Below are 20,255 nucleotides of genomic sequence, written 5' to 3'. Positions count from 1 at the left end.
AGGCTGTTTTTCATAACGCCAATCTGTCATGAAACGGCCTACTTTCCTGCACTGAAGTATACAGTGCGGGAATAGTCATTACCTAACTGAAACCAGTGCTGTAATGATTCATTACGCAACGCTTTCTCATTACGCAACTATTTTGAGTTACGTAATGAATCATAACACAACAATTTCTCAGAAATTGTAAAACAATGGTGAATGCATTTCGACATAATTTCTGATAACCTTAAATGGTCTTCTACGAAATTGCAAAAAATGTTGTACGTACCTCGTTGCAGAACTCGATTTTTACAGCACTCGTCGTAATTATCCTACTCGGCAAGCCTCGTAGGATAAATTTACGACTTGTGCTGTAAAAATCATCATTCTGCAACTTGTTCCGTAAACTACTATTTTCATTCTTACTTAAGCAGTGTTGCCGGTTATGAGAAGCTAGGAATTCATTTAACGTATGCTTAATGTTTGCATTACGTTAGAGTTTGCTATCTTTCATAAATTCTGACATGAACGAACAAGTTCAATTCTACCTGTACAGCGTTGCCAATTGCTATTCTCTATATTAATTTTTGTTAAACATGGTAGTGCTTTCAAAACTTTCATCATCCCCGAACGAAATTGCGTATCGGCTCAAACTTATCAGTTTTGAGGATCTAAAAGTCCTGGGTTTAAGATTACTCCACAGAAGCACCATTATTGACACTGAATTTTAATTATGAACAACAATCGTCAAAAACTTATTCGTTAATCATATTTAGAGATTACAGTACTCAAACAGATACGTTAAATACATATTCAACAATTTTATGAATTCGATTTACGTCTAAATCGGACCATGGAAAAACAAGCAATCTCCATTTAAAGAAATTTCATTACCTAACTCAAAGTGTGTACCTCACTTCACCATTCCATCGAAACGCAAACAGTAATAATTTAATTCAAACAAACACCCTGACGCCCTCAGCTGCTGCTGGCTGGCCAAACTCCAAAATGTTCTCAAATCAACACCAACCCAGGACCCAGGACGGAGGACCGAAAACCAGACAGTTGTGGACGGACGATGGTGATTCATTCAATTTACAAAATGCTTTCAAAGCGATGACGGCTGTCGGATGAAATATGACGAAACCAGTGGCAAAGGCAGCCAAAAGTCCATTTATCTTGAAGACAGCGAAGTTTATTTGGTGTTTACGGTTTCGACCGAAATTGATTCGCTCGTTCCAGAAAAACAACTGTAGCCAATATTTTGTATCCTTATGGATACAAAAGATGGAGATTGGAGAACTTAACGATGTTGGCTTACGATTTATACTTCAATTAATGAAGACGAATGTAATGAACGAATGATTAATGGGTTTTGTACCTTATGCAGACGAGTCAGTGCACCGTTGCATTATCAATTATCAAATTTGAACTCCTTCAATAGATTATTGGAATTTTTAAAGTAACACAAGGGTTCAATGTTTGCTTAGCAGTTTGAGGTATTCAACACATAAGCCCGACTCAAAAGAATATTTATAATTTTAGTAATTTTTGTTAACGGTCATTTTGGAAACAACGCTCAAATTAAATTGAGATTCACAAGATAGTTGCAATAATTACACTTTACAGTGTATCACATAAAAGTTGTGATACATTCTGATGCAAAATATTACTGTTCGTTCAGATTCACATTTTTCGTTTATATTAGAACTGTACTGAGAAGAATTGAACATTTTCTGTAGCTTAATCGCTGTTTTTAAGAGATTCATCTGAGAATTTTTCATCGAAAGATTTCTGATCATAGCGGATTCAAAATAATTATATCTAGTCACTTGAGAATTTATTAGGGTACGTGTCGCATTCGGGTAAATTTCGCATTCGCTTAAGTGCTATATTCGGGTTAATGCCTTTCGTTTGTTTCTATAGAATCGATTAATTTCAGTGATAATTACGCCCTTTGGCTATATCCATGCGTTTGAACAAATTTTGCCGTATCATACCATGCAACTCTATTGTGCTTTACATCGCTAAATTTATGTGTCACATTTCCATGCGAACTCGCCATGGGCGAAAAGCTACTTGAATAAAAATAAATAATAATTCGCTCCCAATACGACAATTCGTCCGGTGGGGTGTGCTGCTGTCGTCATGATGATGGTTGACGAGAGCAATGTCAAACTCATTCATGGTTTCAAAACATTCGGAACAAAATATTTATTTTCACCGCTTACTTCACTTATGTATGAAATTGAATGAGATCCAATGGTAGAGAATTCATTTATCTACCCAATGGTATTTTTAGGGGCAGCGGAGAATGTCCCGGAGCGTGTTTTATTCAAGCGCAAAAATCGCTCAGGCGAAAGTTCCATTGAAACTAACCTCATATATCCTGGTTTTCCAACCTCAAACTAGTGCTCCTACCAGCCGGATCTCAATTTTTATGAAAGTAGTGCAATAATACAAAAAAACAAACGTATGTAGAACATAGAGAATGGATATTCCTATCTCTTCCGCCTAACTGTTTCACTGTGAACCGTTGCGTGAAAAATCAAATCTCTCATCATCTGACTAGTTGCGCTACCAAAGTATAGATGGCTAACAGTATGTTGCGTTTTGCGATTGGAAGCGTATAGGGTCGATGTAAAAATAGCCGCATAGCTAAGAACCAATCCCATTGATGGCTGAACAATAGTTTGTTAAACTGAAATAATCTTAAGATTTATTTGTACAACTCTTTTTAAGCAAAAATGTTTGTTGGGATATTTGTATAAAATCGAAAAATAACGTCAGCGTCATTATTTTTACATCATCTGAAAGCTTTTTATCTTGGTTTATGGGAAAAAATATGAAAACTACGAAAACTCATATGTTTGTATTTATTATCGCTTGTGCCACTATAGGAATACACTACCCGTTATATATACGGACTCACTAAAATAAGTATTGCAATTCTCAGCTGAATATTGAATACCATGAAAAGTTTAGCATCACCTCAAAACAGGTAAATTCACATTGCTATATCTCGAGATCCTTACGACTTGCAAAGAAGCGATTTTCAGGAAACTTGTTCAGGGGATCAAGGACATCCGGAAGGCAAACAGATTGGTTCGTGATTTTGCCGCTAGGTGGCGTTAGTGAGCATGTAAAATTGAGCATTTTAAACTAGTTGTAGCTTGTGATTCACAAGAGATAGAAAGTTCGGGTCTTCGGCAAAGTTATTCAGAAAATCGAGGACATGCGGAAGATAAATAGTTTGGTTCGCGGTTTTGCCGTTAGGGGGTCATGCACAAATTACGTCACGCTCCAAGGGGGGGAGGGGGTCGAGCCAAGCGTGACAAGCCTTACAAAATTTTCGTAGGACTCATACAAAAAGTGTGACAAAGGGGGGGGGGAGAGGGGGTCGAAAAAGTTGAAATTTAGCGTGACATAATTTGTGTACCATCCCTAGGTGGCGTTAGTGAGCTTAAAAATTGAGAATTTTTAACTAGTTCTAGCCTATGATTCACAAGAGATAGAAAGTTCGGGTCTTCGGCAAAGTTATTCAGAAGATCAAGGACATCCGGAAGACATGGTTCGAGATTTTGCCGCTAGGTGGCGCTAGTGAGCATGTAAAATTAAGTATTTCAAACTAGTTCTATCTTTTAATCCACAAGAGAAAGAATGTTCGAGTCTTCCAGTTCAATCCAGATCTGCTTGAAACTGAACATCTTCAGCAAAGTTGTTAAGAAAGTCAAGCATCTCACTTGAAACACTTGAATATGAATTGAATTGGACATGAGTCACTTGGATATGGAGCTAATCAAATCTGAAACATTTGAATATGAAGTGAATGAGACCTGAACTGCTCATAACTGCATATTTGTAACATTCGACAAAAGTAGGCATTGAGTAAATGGAATACCAAGTGTGCATTTTATATACTTAAATTTCTAAAAATTACCAGGAACTCAAAAGTGCTTATCTGAGGCTGATATTTTGTACAACTCATATCGCATACTATGTGAATAGTCAGAAAATCATTCTGATAGAAATTGCATTGCTTTTACATTACGAGGCTCATTTATAATCTCAATGTGACAGCTATGCGGTTATAATTATCAATGTGACAAAATAGCTTGGTAATTTTTTCGAATTTTCTAGAACAATCTCACAGATTTCAGTAAGATGATCGAAAGTATTTATCATTTGATGACTCTCCACGGTATTAACTCAAATTGGTCAAAAATGTCGAATGTGACTGTTATGCAGTTATGGGCAGTGAATGCCTTAAATTTACTTCAAAAATCAAACATCAATCATTTGGATATTGAACTTATCAAACTTGAAACACGTACATAAAGTGATTCTAGCATGATTCACTTGAAAATGAAGTGAATCAGCCCTAACCAGCATGAGCATGGAGTCATATCTGAAAAAGTGGAAAATGCACCTACATTCTAGATGAATCAAACCTGAACAACTTGAATATCAAGTAATTCGTACTTGAAATAAGTGAATATGAAGTGATTCAGACCTGCAGCACTTGAATATAAAGCGAATCAAACCTAAATCACTTGAATATGGAGCGAGTCCGACATGAATCACTTGGATATGAAGCGAATCAAACATAAATCACTGGAATAATCCTAAATCTCTTTATTATGAAATAAATCAGACCTGGAACTCTTGTACATAAAGTGAATCAAACTTGAACCATTTGAAAATGAAGTGAATCAAGTATGAATCACTTGAAAACATTTGAACATTAAGTGAATCAAACCTAAAACTGTCGTATATAAACAACTTTGCCGAAAACACAAACTTTCTATATCATCTGGCTCAAAAGATAGAATATGTTTCATATTTTAATTAAATGCGTACTTGTGCAATCTAGTGGCAAAATTGTGAACCAAACGGTTTGCTATTCGGATGTCCTTTACTTTCTAAACAACCTTGCCGAAGACCCGAACTTTCTATCACTTGTGGATCACAAGCTAGAACTAGTTTGAAATTCTTAATTTTACTTGCTCACTAGCGCCACCTAGCGGCAAAATCTCGAACCAATTTGTTTGTCTTCCGGATGTCGCGAACCAAACTGCTTGTCTTCCGGATGTCCATGACCTTCTGAACAACTTTGCCGAAGACCCGAACTTTCTATCTCTTGTGTATCACAAGCTAGAACTAGTTTAAAATGCTCAATTTTACATGCTCACTAGCGCCACCTAGTGGAAAAATCGCGAACCAAACTGCTTGTCTCCCGGATGTCCATGACCTTCTGAACAACTTTGCCCAAGACCCGAACTTTCTATCTCTTGTGGATCACAAGCTAGAACTAGTTTAAAATGCTCAATTTTACATGCTCACTAGCGCCACCTTACGGCAAAATCGCGAACCGCAGTTTGTCTTCAGGATGTCCATGACCTTCTGAACAACTTTGCCGAAGACCCGAACTTTCTATCTCTTGTGGATCACAAGCTAGAACTAGTTTAAAATGCTCAATTTTACATGCTCTCTAACGCCATCTAGCGGCAAAATCGCGAACTAAACTATTTACTTTCCAGATGTCCTTGATCCCTTGAACAACATTGCTGAACATCGCTGCTTTGCAAGTCGTAAGGATCTCGAGATATAGCAATGTGAATTGACCTGTTTTGAGGTGATGGTAAACTTTTTGGGGGTGATTCAATATTCAGCTGAGTGTTGCAATACTTATTTTAGTGAGCCCGTTTATATGGCGGGTAGTGTACATGTGCCTATAGTAGCACTATTTCTAATTTCTGTTCCTATAGTAGCACTATCATCACGGCGTTGACAAAATACTAATAAAAACCGTATTTTTACAAAGCTTTTATATTTTTCCTGCAAAGTGTGGATGAAAAGCTTTCGTTTGATGTAAAAAAAGTTCTTACTTCATTAATTATTTCGTATAATAAAACATAGTTACTCTCAGTAGTGCTACTATAGGAACAATAGGCTTACTATAGGCGCAAGGGAGCTCAAATTTTAAGCATAACTAATTATTTCGATCGTATTTTGAACAAAATCAAGCTGTGTATGAATAGTACTTAAATAAATAGCCTCTGATCTTCATGTCAAAAAATATTTTGAAAAAATTTATAGCAAAACGGCCGTAAAAAGCCACTAGTGCGACTATAGGGGACTGTCCACTAAGAGAACACTGACCCTAATTATAACTTCAATAATATCGTTGATTACTTGGATTTGATACAATTTCTTCCAAATTTTCACGGTCTCTGGCTGAAAATCTCTCTAATAAAGATAAATAATAAATAATAATAATCCAAATTTTCACAGTAGCTTCTGGTGTAATAACTCTTTGGATTGTTTAGGATTGACACCACATTATTTACAAAATGCCCAAATTCCCAAGAATGTACAAACTAATGACAAAATTGTTCTATCTGTATCAGTTTGCTTCAACACAATCGAGAAATTAATTGGAATTAAACGTTTCCATTCAATCGCAGCAGGGAAACAACACCCAATTCCAAGAATAACGGATTTTGCGGTCGATGTGGTGGCGCACATAGGAAGGATGAAGCTCGAGCGTGAAAAGCGCCCTGTCTGGTTGAATTATCCCCGTTATGTTGCGTTAAGGCCCAAGTAAAAATGATGCAAAAGACAAAACTGAAAAAGCAGTTTTCTCTTTTTAAATAGACAAATCGGAGAAAATAAAAACACACAGCTCTTTTGTTTGCCAAATAAAAAGGCTGTGTGTTTTTATTTTCATCAATTTGTTGTTTTAAAAGGAGAAAACTGCTTTTTCAGTTTTGCCTTTTATGCCATTTTTTCTTGCGCCTTAAATCACTTGAACAATTATGGCGAAAAGGGCTGCGGTGGAGGTAGAGAAAGTGAAGGGGAGAAATTGATTTGAACCGCTCTCAAAAAGGATACCCCACATTTTTTAGCGGTTTTCATTCGTTGGCGAGGATGATGATTGATGATTGTGAGCCATTTTTTACATAACCTTTTGCAGGGTATTACATCGTCCGCGTTGTGTCATATAAACTCTTTTTTAATCTGAGAGTACCATCCACAATGGAAATTACACAATTGCAATAGCTTTTTGCAATTTGAGTGGAATCTAATCTAACCAGATTGATGACGATAACTCGATACTGTTTGTCAAACTTGTATTATTTTGTTATAGATGTTCACTCGTATACAAAGTGCAAACGGATAGAACTTTTCCACATTTGCATCAAACTGATTGTCTAGGGAGAACTAAATATTTAAATACATATTAGCGATACAAGACATACATTATCATGTGTTGGCGAATAGTTAACTGTGTCTGTGTTTCATTAAGGTCATTAAAAAAAATATAGAAATTTTAAGTTACACCCCCAAATTTATTCATTTGAAACCCCAGAAACTACTGTAAAAGTTTACGCGTAAGCTGAATTTCAGTTTCCCCAAGGCCTTGCGATTTATTGCGGTCTCTTTGTCATTGACTGGAGAATTTTCAAATGAAAAATGAAAGAAATTCATCGACTACAGCACTGTTTATGCTCTAAAATTTAATAAGGGATTGTGTTACTTTTCCCTGAATGTCATTTCCCCGAATGACCCTTTTCTTTGAATTCCATTTCCCCGAATTATCTGTTTCACCGAAAGGTGATGTAGGTCAATAGAGATAAATAATATTCCTCGGTGACAGGATCGCGAACTAGAAAGAACGATAAGCATTCAAAAGAAGGAGATATTGGGTCATCCTTGCTCAAATACATATTGCCAAAAATGCTGAGAACGGTGAGTTTCGAATGAACCACCAATCAAATGAGGAAGCGTGCATTCAGATTATCGGTTCACTAACCACCCTGGAATGCATGAAGCTATGACAATTATGAGTGCCACTTTTCAGGGAAATGGGCTATTCGGGGAACTGGCATTCGGAGAAACGACGTTCTGGGAACCGACATTCGGGAAAAAGTAGCACAACCATTGACGGATTCCACTCAAATATTCACAGTAGCTTATGGGGGTGCATGTGAACAAATTTGAGGGGTGTAACTTAATATTTTTGTAGTTTGGTCATTATGAGCCATAGATTCGCCTTTACAATAAGGGAAAATTAACACCTCAAGGATTTCATCTCATTTCTAATGGAAACACTATGAATTTGTATAGTTTCATCAGATTACTTCATATATAGTGTTGTTTCCTAAAGCAGCGACGCGAATCCAGGCTAATATTGTTAAATTTTTACATGGTCCTGTCTTTTAACAAAAACTGGTCAAGATGAAGATTCTTCGAAATTGTTCGTGCAATTCCGAAAATAAATACGTTTTTAACTGATTGCAATACAGTAATAACAATAGTTTGATTATTTATTTTAATTTTAAAAAGTTACAGAATTTTAGAAGTTGCAGAATAAACTACATCCTTATTTCAAATAAAGTCGATTAATAGTCAATCAAATAATTGTATACATTATTCTGCATTTACCTTGTTAAAGATTTGGATCAATAGCAATAAATTATTGTATGTTCTTATCATTTTCAATGCTTTATGAGGATGGCAGCTTCGTGTTCATTAAGGATGCGGCTTATTTTTCAAAAGTTCTCAAAACCAAAAATTCATGTGCTCTTCTGAATTAAAATCACATTAAAAGAGAAACCTCAAAATCTGAGCCGAAAATATTAACATTTAGAGGTGGCGCAAGCGTCTTGAAGGTGAATTTTCAGGTTATAAAAAATGAACTTGAGGTAAGTAAACATAACTTTGTTATTTTTCATCCGATTTCAAAACTTTTAGCATCAATACCTTCAAAACTGAAATTGAAAACTTTGTTGAACTCCAAATTTGTTTAAAATCAAAACATGTTTTAGTTTACAGTAATTTATTCCAAATTTTGCCTCATTTTACTGAAAAAAAATCAACTTTGTTTGAACATAACTTCATGATTACTCAACCGATTACAAATCTTTTAACATGCCTTTAAAGCTAATTCAATTGTTTTCAAACCTTTCATACATCACATTTCACTAAAGAAAATGTCTTGACAATGTCTTCAGCAAAAACTGCGCAAAAACATGATTTTTTAACGAAAAATGCCAGTTTTTTTTTTCAAAATTTTGACAGTTAATTATTATCTCTAAAGCTGAAACTGGTTTTTCTCATTTTTTAAACCTTTGGGAAGGACTTTGCAACAATTTTGAAACAAAAATATGTTTGCGTATGTGTAAAAAAAATATTTGCGCTATTCAACTCGTAATTAAGGCAAGATGTTTATAAATTTAAATTTAATAGAAAATATGCAATTTCTGGCAAAAAAATCTGAAACAATCCAAAGAATTTTGATTTTTTCATTTAAAAATCATGTTTTTGGGTAGTTTTTGTTAAATAACTTAGTCAAAACCATTTGTGAGAAAAAAATGTTGTATGAACAGTTTGAAAATGACTAAATTTGCTTCAAAAACATGTAAAAAGATTCGGAATCGATTGAGTATTTATGAAGTTATGGTCAAACAAAAATTATTTTTTTAGTAAAATGAGGAAAAATTGGGATAAAAGTATTTGTAACTAAGACAAGTTTAGATTTTAGACAAATTCGATGTTCTACAAATAATTTATAAATTTAATTTGAAAGATAATGGTGCTAAAAGTTTTGAAATCGGTTGAAAAATAACAAAGTAATGTTTACTTCACTGAAGGTCATTTTTTATAACTTGAAAATTCACCTTCAAGACGCTTGCGCCACCTCTAAACGTTAATAGTTTTGGCTCAGACTTTGTGGTTTCTCTATCAATGTGGTTCGTTTTCAGTAGAGCACACGAATTTTTGGTTTTGATAACTTTTGAAAAATAAGCCGCACCCTAGTATTCATTTTACCACAGCATGCTTCTGTGCAGAAAACGGTCTAACAATGGGACTCTGCACAAAATTCGCTCTCTCTCTTTCACCCCTACACAAAATGTGTAAACAATAAGGCCAGTAAACGTCAAAATTCCATGCAAAATCAAAACAATGCTGAGCCTCATTATGGGGCTTTCTTTGTTGATGTTTTCAGTCCAATTTACCTATGCATCAAGATTTTTATTCTATTCTATGATCTAAAATGTCCGTGTGTGATAAAAATTCACTTTAGTTTAATTTTCTCCATATCCAGCAAGCTGTTCATTTTACCACTTCTGTTCATTCTACCATCACTTCCCCTACAGGAGCTGTGGAATTCCATGGCAGGGTAACTCGGTGTAATACGCCCCAAAGGGGCAATACGCTTCTCTTCAAAGGTGCCAGTACCTGTCAAAGTTGACAGGTACTGGCACTATTGTTTTCAAGATTTGTTGAAGAGCGAAAGAGAGATAATTTCGCTGTGAACTGCCTAATCTTTCATCTGCCTGTATGCAGGTGGGCGGGGCAAATGTGTTGTGTGCAGGGTTGGGAAAAATCTCGAAATTCACTCTACAGTAGCCAAGCAAAGCAAATCACAGTCAGCGGAGCCAGTGAAACTCACGCCCATCGCTGCTGTAGGCAAAAAGCCCTGAAAATTTCAAAACACCCGTTGCTAAGGGCAACCCAAAATTACTGTAGAAACATGTTCTATTTCTCGCTGCATTTCCCGCATTTAGAGCCTTCAATGACACTAACGATTTAGCAAATTCATGCATTCAACATAGGTTACTTGATGAGATTCACGTTTTTGAACTACTGTACTGGAAAGAGCCACGTGATTTTCTCGAAATTCAAGCCTACTACTATTACCATTGCCAGCACTGGTTGTGTATGCTGAGAGTGCGGAGCTGCAGCAAACTGTGTTTGCATTAGCGTTGGGCAAATTTATCTATAACATCGATGTTACTGAATCGATTCACATTTGACTGCAGAATAGATTCACCAATTTTATCAAATGCTTTGAATCGATGTTATTGAATCGAATTTGAAGTATTTATTTTGAAATGAGATGATTTTTGATGTATTAGAAGAACACCCTTAAATCAAAACAGTTCTGAAATTCAATAGAACAGATTTACTTCTACAGACTTCTTTCAAAATCCTCAGTAAGCTCATGCTCAGTAAGAAACATTTATCAATTTCAACAAAATAAATCGAATCCAAAAATCGAATGGAGAAAATCGATTCATCAGATTTCAGATGCCCCGAAAATCGATTCAACACTAGTTTGCATGTGGCGCGCAAAGCAAGGCACGTGCCACGCGTTATCATAAAACTGAGAAATGAACAAAGGGGAGAAACGAGAAGGAGAAAAAATCGGGTCGTTCTTGTTCCAGATCACTTCTATGTCGATTTCGTTTTTGAACCTACACTGTTAAAAATAATAAAGATTACACGTCATGTAAACCTCATTTATGCGATGTAAACATGAGGTCATGTAAATTTGAATCTGAAATAATGTAAAAATGTTTTATATGTCTCGTAATCTCACAGCATCCTGCTGAGTTAAATGAAATAAATTGAAGTTTAATGCACAATTATGTGCATTATATGTCAGTTTACACGTATCATTGGTTTGAATGAAACGTGTAAACTTCTGTGGCATATAATGCATGTGTAGGTTGGAACTGCACAGTACCAAAAAATAATGTGATTTACGTCTTTTGGGATGCACATAAAAGAAGCGAGCCGAATGACGTAAATTTGTGTCTAATTTCAAATACCTTAGTGTCTGATTCGGGAAATATCGATCACAGTTCCATCATTTTCGTGTCCTTTAACATGTAAAATTACATTTTTTGTTCAATACATCTTCAAGGACACGTTTTTGTGTCATTCCATCACTTACATCATGTGTCATTCAGTCATAACCAGAATTACGTCCAGAGTAATTTTCATTATTTTTAAGAGTGTGGTGAAACCCGTTCTGAATCACAGTTTCAACCCCAAACCGATTCAGATTCGACCGAACTGCAATTTGCTTGACATTTGTTGGTTTACGTGTTGATCACCGACCCTGTTCCTAAAACCGAAAACGGCATTAGTCTTATCCATATGAACCGACTCTTACCAAAAAAAAAAAGAGTCACGGATCACTCGTTCTTCTGAGCGATCTGTATCGTTCGAGTGGCTCCGATTCTTTTTTGCCCATCACTACTCTCAAGATACTCGAAAAACTGGTCATGGTTTCGATGATAAGTAGCTATTTGTTAAACAAAAGAGTTTTTTTGTATGGACGTTTGATTTTTCAATGAGATTTTATTCGTTACGTAACAGTAATCAAAACACCTCATTTTCCAATTGTAATAAGAAAAGTAAGATCAAACCAGTGTTGTGAAAAACTCAATTTCTCACAACTCACGCTTGAGATTTTTCATGCGTGAGTTGTCAATCATGCAACTCAGCAGTCAAAAAATCATGGATGAGTTGGCTCACCTTTTTAACTCATTGTCTCGTATTTCCACAGTTTACTCACACACGGCAATAATTTCTTGTTAGTCTAGTAAAATTATGTTAATCCTTTCTAACGTAAACAACAACATTCGGGTTTCACGAGTTTTTGCCGGGTTTTGCGACTGAATCATTTTTACGGTTTGAGTTGATTGAGTTGATTTTGCGTCAAAATCTCAAGCGTGAGATTTACGCAGCAGATCTCTAATGAGTTTGCTCTCACGGGAGAGCGTATTGATTGCAATTTTGAGTGTGAGTCTATCAACACTGGATCAAACCAACTCCCTTCTAAGCGTTACGTAATTTGTGTACGATGCGTTAAACACTAAGTGGCAATAAGCCATTTTACGAAACGTTTCGGAACAGCTGTTCGTCGCAACGGCGTCAATTGACAGAAGACCTGGGGTTTTGTTTTGATAAAATCCAGCTTGATTTCTAACAACGCCTCATTTTACCAAACGGGAACATGGAGAAAATTACAAAAATATATCCAAGATTGTTTGTTACTGTAACATTACACCTAGTTATTGTATCAGCTACCTTTTTTTTACTCATATTTCACATTAAAAAGCACTTTTTTTTATATTTTTTCTCCATTTAAGTTTTCGCCTGTTTCAAAAGCAACGCTAGAAATGCCCACAGTCATAATTCATCATCATCTCGAAAACTGATGATGATGATTAATCCCAGGTCTCCTGTCATTTAACCAGCTTTGTAAAATAGCTCATTTGGTATAATGACCATTTGGCATAACTGGGTTCCATCATAGCTATGCTCTTAAAAAAATGAATTCAAATGATCATTATGCCAAATGGCCGTTAGTAATTTGTTTGATAACATCAAATGGTCAAATGACTTCCTGACAACTGCCCTTAGGGCAAACGGGTTTGTGCTATTCGGGGACAACTCAGATCTCTCTTAACAAAGTATACTATTTTGTATGAAACATCGAAAATTATGCAAATCTACTATAAAATTTTACCAAATGAAAAAAAGTTTTCATCTGATTTGATATTCATCCGATAGTTACACAACTATCTACATGGATAAAAGCCAATAAACCTGTTCATTCTTGGCGATAATGGTTCATAATAATATTGGATGGTTTCCCTAAGAGCTTTCTTTAGAAATATATCATTAGAACGTCTGTATTGAAAGCTCAGTGTACCAATTTTTCAAACTGAGACAACTTTCTCATTAGATGTTATATGATAGTAAGCATATAACTTTGCACTACAGATATGTTCCGTTTTATCATGTTCCGATTTTGTCACGCTCCGATTTTGTCTCGTTCCGATTTCGTGAACATATTATTCCGTGTTTATCAACACACAAAAATTGAAACTTTTTATGTTTTAAAATTCTTATAATATAAACTTAAAATTTATTTTGAAGCAATTCAAATGTTTTTAACCTGAATAACCTCAGGGTTGAATTTTCGACATTATATTAGTGTTTTTTCTTATATCACACAGCGGCCGAGAGTCCCACAGAGAGGGCGATGATAAAATACATTTTTCTCGCTGGTTTACCATTGGGGTATGTGTTTTATTTTACTGACACGATAAACAATCCCCGGACATCCGATAGGACTTGTGTCCCCCTGGTTTGATGCTTGTTTAGAGGGGTTTCAGCTGTAGCAGTATACGGTAAACAGGCTCTCATAACATGCTGCATTCCATGACTGTTACAGAGAGGGATAAGTGTTTCGCTCAATTTTCTCAGGTTTCAATCCCTGAAAATAAGGTTAAAAGGCCATTTTTAAGGTTTCATAGAAAATCTCGTTTTTAGATGTATAAATACCATTTATTTCAGTACATACAGTTGTGTTCAGAATAATAGTAGTGAAAGCCGATTTTCATACAAAATGCTCAACTTTGGCATGATGTAACTTTGTTTCCTTCTGAGCAATCGGCATGAAATTTTGGCAGTGAACTACAAATATACTCAATTTCATTATCACAAGATTTGAAAATTTTCACACTACCGGCTAAAAAGTTAAGCACCAGGTGAAAATAATAGTAGTTTTTCTTTTGTAAATTTTTGTTCAGCAATAATTTTATAAAAAAATGGCTTGCTTATATATATAGCTTGGGTGAAAGTGGTTGAAACGATGAATAAAGAAAAATTTAAAAACTCAAAATACAGCAGATATTTAAATTATTAAAACTACTATTATTTTGAGCGATTTCACCTGGTGCTTAACTTTTTTGCCGATAGTGTGAAAATTTTCAAATCTTGTGATAATGAAATTGAGTATATTTGTAGTTCACTGCCAAAATTTCATGTCGATTTCTCAAAAGGAAACAAAGTTACAGCATGCCAAAGTTGAGCATTTTGTATGAAAATCGGCTTTCACTACTATTATTCTGAACACAACTGTATTTCAGTACATGTCCTAATTATCCTAATCATCCTATATTATAATGCGTTACTGACCAATGAAAAATTAAACTCAGTCAGCAAATCATCTGAAAGGTTCGATTAGAATAAATATAGAATTTGCTCTTCAAGCGTTTTTCAGCTCTTCCAATGAACGGTAACAGTTTCGCCCTCGCAATCTGATGCGAAAAGGATAGAAGCGTTTACTTGACAAAAACTGACACACAACAGCAGGTTTAGCTTACTAGAAAAAGCACCACAAATAAATTCATTCCAATAGCACCTTTGAGCACAGTATTGTACACTCGAAAACACAATAGATTCGAAATATTTGATATTCCTAAACGCATATGTTAATGATTGTGCCATGCCCCTTCTTTCTCACAGGTCATCTTCAGCCAATCTTCCGACCTACTCGAGCGCCAATCATCTGCTGCGTCCAGCACGGATGAAACCTCCGGCGCCCAGCAGGACCTGAGCGGTGGCTCCAAACGGGACGATGGCCCGCCGGACTTTGGCGTGTTCAAGGACTTCGATTTCCTGGAGTACGAAAGCGAAAGCATCGAGGGAGAATCTACGGACAACTTCAACTGGGGAGTACGCAGACGACCGCTCTCCGAGGGTGACAGCGAACCACTATCCGTCGGCAAGGCACATTCGAACATTGACGAAAGCTTGAGCGAGAAAACTCCGGTATTGACCCGTCGCAAGAGACCAAACGCAGATGATTCGAGCGATGAGGAGGTCGAATCGGAGTCGCCTCTGGACGAGGAACAGCGACCAATCTTCTCCAAGACTTCGTACTTGAGTGGTCCACCGACAAGCTTAAGTTTGAGGGATCGTAGACATCGTAGGGATTCAGTGTCTCGCAGTGATACGAGTGGGTCTAGTGCTGGTGATCTTGGAGATATAACTCCTTGCAATGCTTCACCCCACATGCCTGGGTTGTTGGCCTTCCGTGCCCCGATTCGAGACGAGAGCGAAGAGGTTTGGAGAAGAAATCTTGTTGGTTTGTTAGTTAATCAACCGTCAGGCCATGCACCAGATCTGCTGAACCAATTGTTCAAATTGATCAAAGAACTATCACATCGATCAATATCCATATCGAAAGAATGCATGCGATATTTCACAGGTACAGGCGTGCAGCTTGGCCATCGTATTTCGGTGCTATCTGATTTGCTGTCGTCTAGAGGCGAACCACCAAAGATTTGGTATCATCAGAGCTTGGTTACAACTCCAAGACTCTTTGAAAACTTAAGATATGGTGTCTTGGAGGTACAGGAGCATCTGGAGACATTCTTCGACAGAAAAGATACAGTTCTCGATAGTTTGGATGCTGTTAAAACATCTTGTAAGTTGGCTCTGTTCACATCAGATATTGATTCGGCCAACGAAGGCACTGGATCCAATCTCATGACCTCGATGTCGGTTGATCCAGCAACTACGGAAATGCTACTCGACCTAGGTCGCGGTCTGTACAAACTGATGTTCCAGTTGCTTTTACTGATTGAATCGGACCATAAAATTGCAATTAGCGTCGTACATAATCTCCGACAGAATGAAAAGATGCAGGATCTTTCCAACCTGTACGTTTCGGTTCGCGGAGCACTGCTGCGGTGCATTGATGACGCTGAAATGGAATCATTGGACACGTCTACGTCGACGGAAGGGGAAAATACTCCCACACCGTCCCCCGGCTTACCGATGAATAATTGTGAATTCGAAAACAGCTTGATTGAATTGATAGACAACCAAAGGTAAGTGCTGTATGTTTCGCGAAAATTAACCCTCTAACATACCTTTATACGGGGTACCTCTTTAGATTTTTGTATTTTTTCATAGCGTTGAAATCGAAAACAATATTTTTCTGGCTTTGTAAGATTTTCGAAACATTGGAAAAATTTAACTATTTTTTAACCTGCCTATAATTTTATAAATGCCTTAGTCTTGTTTAGAATGTGATACAAAAATTTGTACATTTCAAATTCTTCCGCAATCAATCTATCATAGATAAAAAGCCTGATGGCAATTTATCCTAAAACTGTTTCCGTTAGTTATACGAAAAATACAATATGTTTCAGTTGGAGACGGACCTGGTATAGTGGTTAAAACGCACGCCTCTCACTTATGACATTTAGTAATAACTTCTCTCGGATGGTAGTAGTAAATCCGTTGGTCCCGAGATGAACAAGCCCAGGGTTAAAAATATCGTTAATAAATAAAAAAAACATGTTTCCGAAAAAATATTTTCAATAATTACAGAACTACTTTGGACTCTCAGGAAAAGGGCGAACACGAAATTATTGCGACACATTCAACAGGGCATAATTTTTCTACCATTGGGTAAAAATCAACCAAATTTTGCACACTTTCTCATTGATGTGTATTGTTTACATGCTGTCAAGTCGTGTTTTTCGATTCAACGAAAATGGAGGGAAAGCAACGCGAGTCGAGAGAACAAATTCTTTCCAAACACCTGGAATTTCCTGACCGGCAGATGGGAAAAATATTAAACATTCACCATTCAACCGTCTCCAGAGTATTGGACCACGGCAAAGGAGCTGGAAGAAACCGGAACCGGAGAACAAAAAGACGGATGGAAAGGTGAAGCGGATGATTAAAGCAAATCCCAACGATTCAAGCCGTGATTTGGCTAGAATAAAGTGACCAGACGTCCCGGATTGTGCGGGACAGTCCCGGATTTAAGCAGCCTGTCCCGCATCACCAATCGTCCCGGAAAACGTCCCGGATTGTAGGGATAACCAAATGTTATTCAATGTTATATGGAAACTCAAAATTAACATCCACATGAGTAGTCCAGGTTTCTCCATGGACTAACAATATTCTTATCAGGATCCAGGATTCTAGTCAATATCTTTACAGAACTTGGTTTTTATTATTACAAATTTCACCTTGATACTTTGAAAAATATTAATGGGATCCTTACATAACTCGGTTCATACTCAACATGGCGATAACTGATTACTTTTTGATCAAATTTTATGGAATCCACAGATTTACCTATAGCCGGAATTTTGACACAATTCTGTTTAAAATCAGAATTTTTACATTATTCACGGTTGAAAATTTTCACAATATCTTAGCTTGATTTTTTTTTTAAACTTACAAGGTACGGAACAGTATTTATTATATTTTCAGCTCATGTTCTGGTTCAGTATCTCCTTACAATACTGTTTGGAAACCTCACATGATTCTGTTCAAAATCTTTCAATATTTTGCATTTGTTCTGTTATCAAACAATTTTTGGATTCCTTCAAAATTTAGCGAAAAAACAAGTCTAAATTCTGAGGGATTTCTAAATCAGAATCCTTCTAGATCTAGGATTCAGTTTGAAATACTAAAAACTTTTGCTTCAGTATGAAAACGATTTGAAAAGCTTACAATCTTCTGATTGGAACTCCTAAAAAATATTGGTATCACGTGATATTTTACGTGATTCAGGTCTAAATTTTTACTTATTTTGTTATTTATTATCTGTTCAGCATTGAAATTTTTTTTACAACAGATTATAAAAATCCCACTACAATAAGGAGCCGGATCCCATTCTTGGCACTTTTGATTCACTTCTGCAGTGGGTTTTTTTTTTTGAAAGCTACTGAGTTCATATTTGGCCACAATGTGGGTCATATGGAAGTGCTTTTTATTGCAAAGTTTCAGACAATTCGGCCGAGAAAAACCCCACATGCCAAAGTAAATCATGTAAGTGCCCAAGTAGCTCTGCACCCTATGTGGAATTTCGAATAAAAGTGCAAAACAGTTTTTTTGGTGAACTAAAACTTCCTTAAAAAAAACTTTAAGCTCCAAGTAAAATTGAAATAAATAGCATAACTGAAAAAAATCGTGCTTTTACAATACAACCGACGAAAAAAAAATTTAAAAATTCACAGCTATTTCGCAATGCTGTGTATTTTAACTTTTATCGATTTGTCGATTATTTTAGACTAAACTGCTTTTCGGTTTTCATATTACCTCAAATTTTACTTGGGCATTTAAAAGAACAATGTTTCACCTCATACGAAAAAAGTAGAATATTCATTCAGTGGAAGTGTATAAAATATGGCTATGTTTAGCGTTATGAAATCTGCGAATGAACCCTCACACAAATTTTCAAAAGTTTACAAATGTTGTCCCGCATTGAAGCCAAAGATGTCTGGTCACTTTAGGCTAGAAAGATCGGCATGTCGCAGAGCTACGTCCAGAATGTAAAGAAAAGAGCTGGACTACAAGGTACAGAACTTTCCAAACCGCGATGAGTGGCAACAATCGACGGCTAAAACTCGGGCACGGAAGCTCTACGAGAAGATGCTGACAAAATATGGCTGCTGTGTGATGGACGACGAAACGTATAGAAAAGCCGATTTTAAGCAAATTCCGGGGTTGGAGTTTTTCACCGGCAAGAGCAAGTTCGATGTGGACGACAAATTTAAGAAGAAGAAAATGTCGAAGTTCGCCTCCAAATATCTCATTTGGCAAGCCATCTGCTCTTGCGGACTGAGAAGTGAGCCTTTCGTGACAAAAGGCACAGTAAATGGCGAGATCTACAAATCTGAGTGCCTCGAGAAGCGCCTTTTGCCGTTCTTGCAGCAGCACGACGAAGCTCCGCTATTTTGGCTAGATTTGGCATCATGTCACTATTCTAAAAGTGTCCTGGAGTGGTATGAGGCCAATTCTGTCCATTTTATTCCAAAGGACATGAGTCCGCCAAACTGTTCGGAGCTGCGCCCGGTGGAGCAGTACTGGGCAATAATGAACCGGGAACTTCGGAAGAGCAAGAAGACAGTCAAAGACGAGAAGGACATGTTAAGAAAATTGAAAAAAAAACTGAGAAACTGGTACCGGATGACACTGTAAAGACTTTGATGGAGGGCATCAAGTGAAAATGCCTTCAATTTCTCACTCAAGGCTCCATCGATTAACTTTTCTTTTGATTTTTGAAGTAAATATATGTATAAACTTACCCTAAAATTTTGATTTGATTCTAAACACTATACGAAAATTGGCATGACATTTTCGGTGTCGCAATAATTTCGTGTTCACCCTTTATTCGGTTTACTTGCAACATGATTGTTGATCTGAGCAATTTTGTGTTTTCAGCACTTTAATAAAGAAGCTACTGAATTTATGACAAAAAAGTTTGCCTTGAAGGACACAATTTTTACTCCTTCACGCTTACTACTTCTTTCATTGTTTCGGATGAGAAAAAATGCTCTAAACAAAATTTGTTTCAGTCAAAGTTGGTAATCGTCTGAATTTATCTAAATTATAAGAAAGTTTTGATTGTAAATCAATTGTTATTTGATTATTTTTCAAAAGTTACACAGTATGACCAACAAGAAAAATGTCTGAATGTTCTAATAAACTTATAGGGAAGGTGTACCGGTATTTGCCATGTACCAGTTATTCGCCATCCCCAGATTATATACTGTTTTACGACATATATGGTTGCCAATTATTTAGTGGTTGCCTAATTGCTTTAAGATGATACGGAAACATTCTTGGAAACCGCAATTTTTTTCTCAGAA

General features: G+C 36.4%; 1 protein-coding gene across 5 annotated transcripts in view; it reads left to right on the top strand.

Annotated features, from left to right (window-relative positions):
- Positions 1 to 20,255, top strand: part of LOC5564260 (protein furry) — a 384,478-nt gene that overhangs the window by 318,863 nt on the left and 45,360 nt on the right. For all 5 annotated transcript variants that reach the window (XM_021842641.1, XM_021842640.1, XM_021842638.1 and 2 more), the window contains one exon: positions 15,100 to 16,469. In XM_021842641.1, the coding sequence (XP_021698333.1) occupies positions 15,100 to 16,469 (1,370 nt within the window). The remainder of the gene's footprint in view (positions 1 to 15,099; positions 16,470 to 20,255) is intronic.

Source organism: Aedes aegypti, chromosome 2 (assembly GCF_002204515.2).
Source record: "Aedes aegypti strain LVP_AGWG chromosome 2, AaegL5.0 Primary Assembly, whole genome shotgun sequence".
Lineage (NCBI taxonomy): Eukaryota > Metazoa > Arthropoda > Insecta > Diptera > Culicidae > Aedes > Aedes aegypti.
Note: the sequence above shows the minus strand (reverse complement) of the source record. Positions and strands in the feature narration are given on the sequence as shown.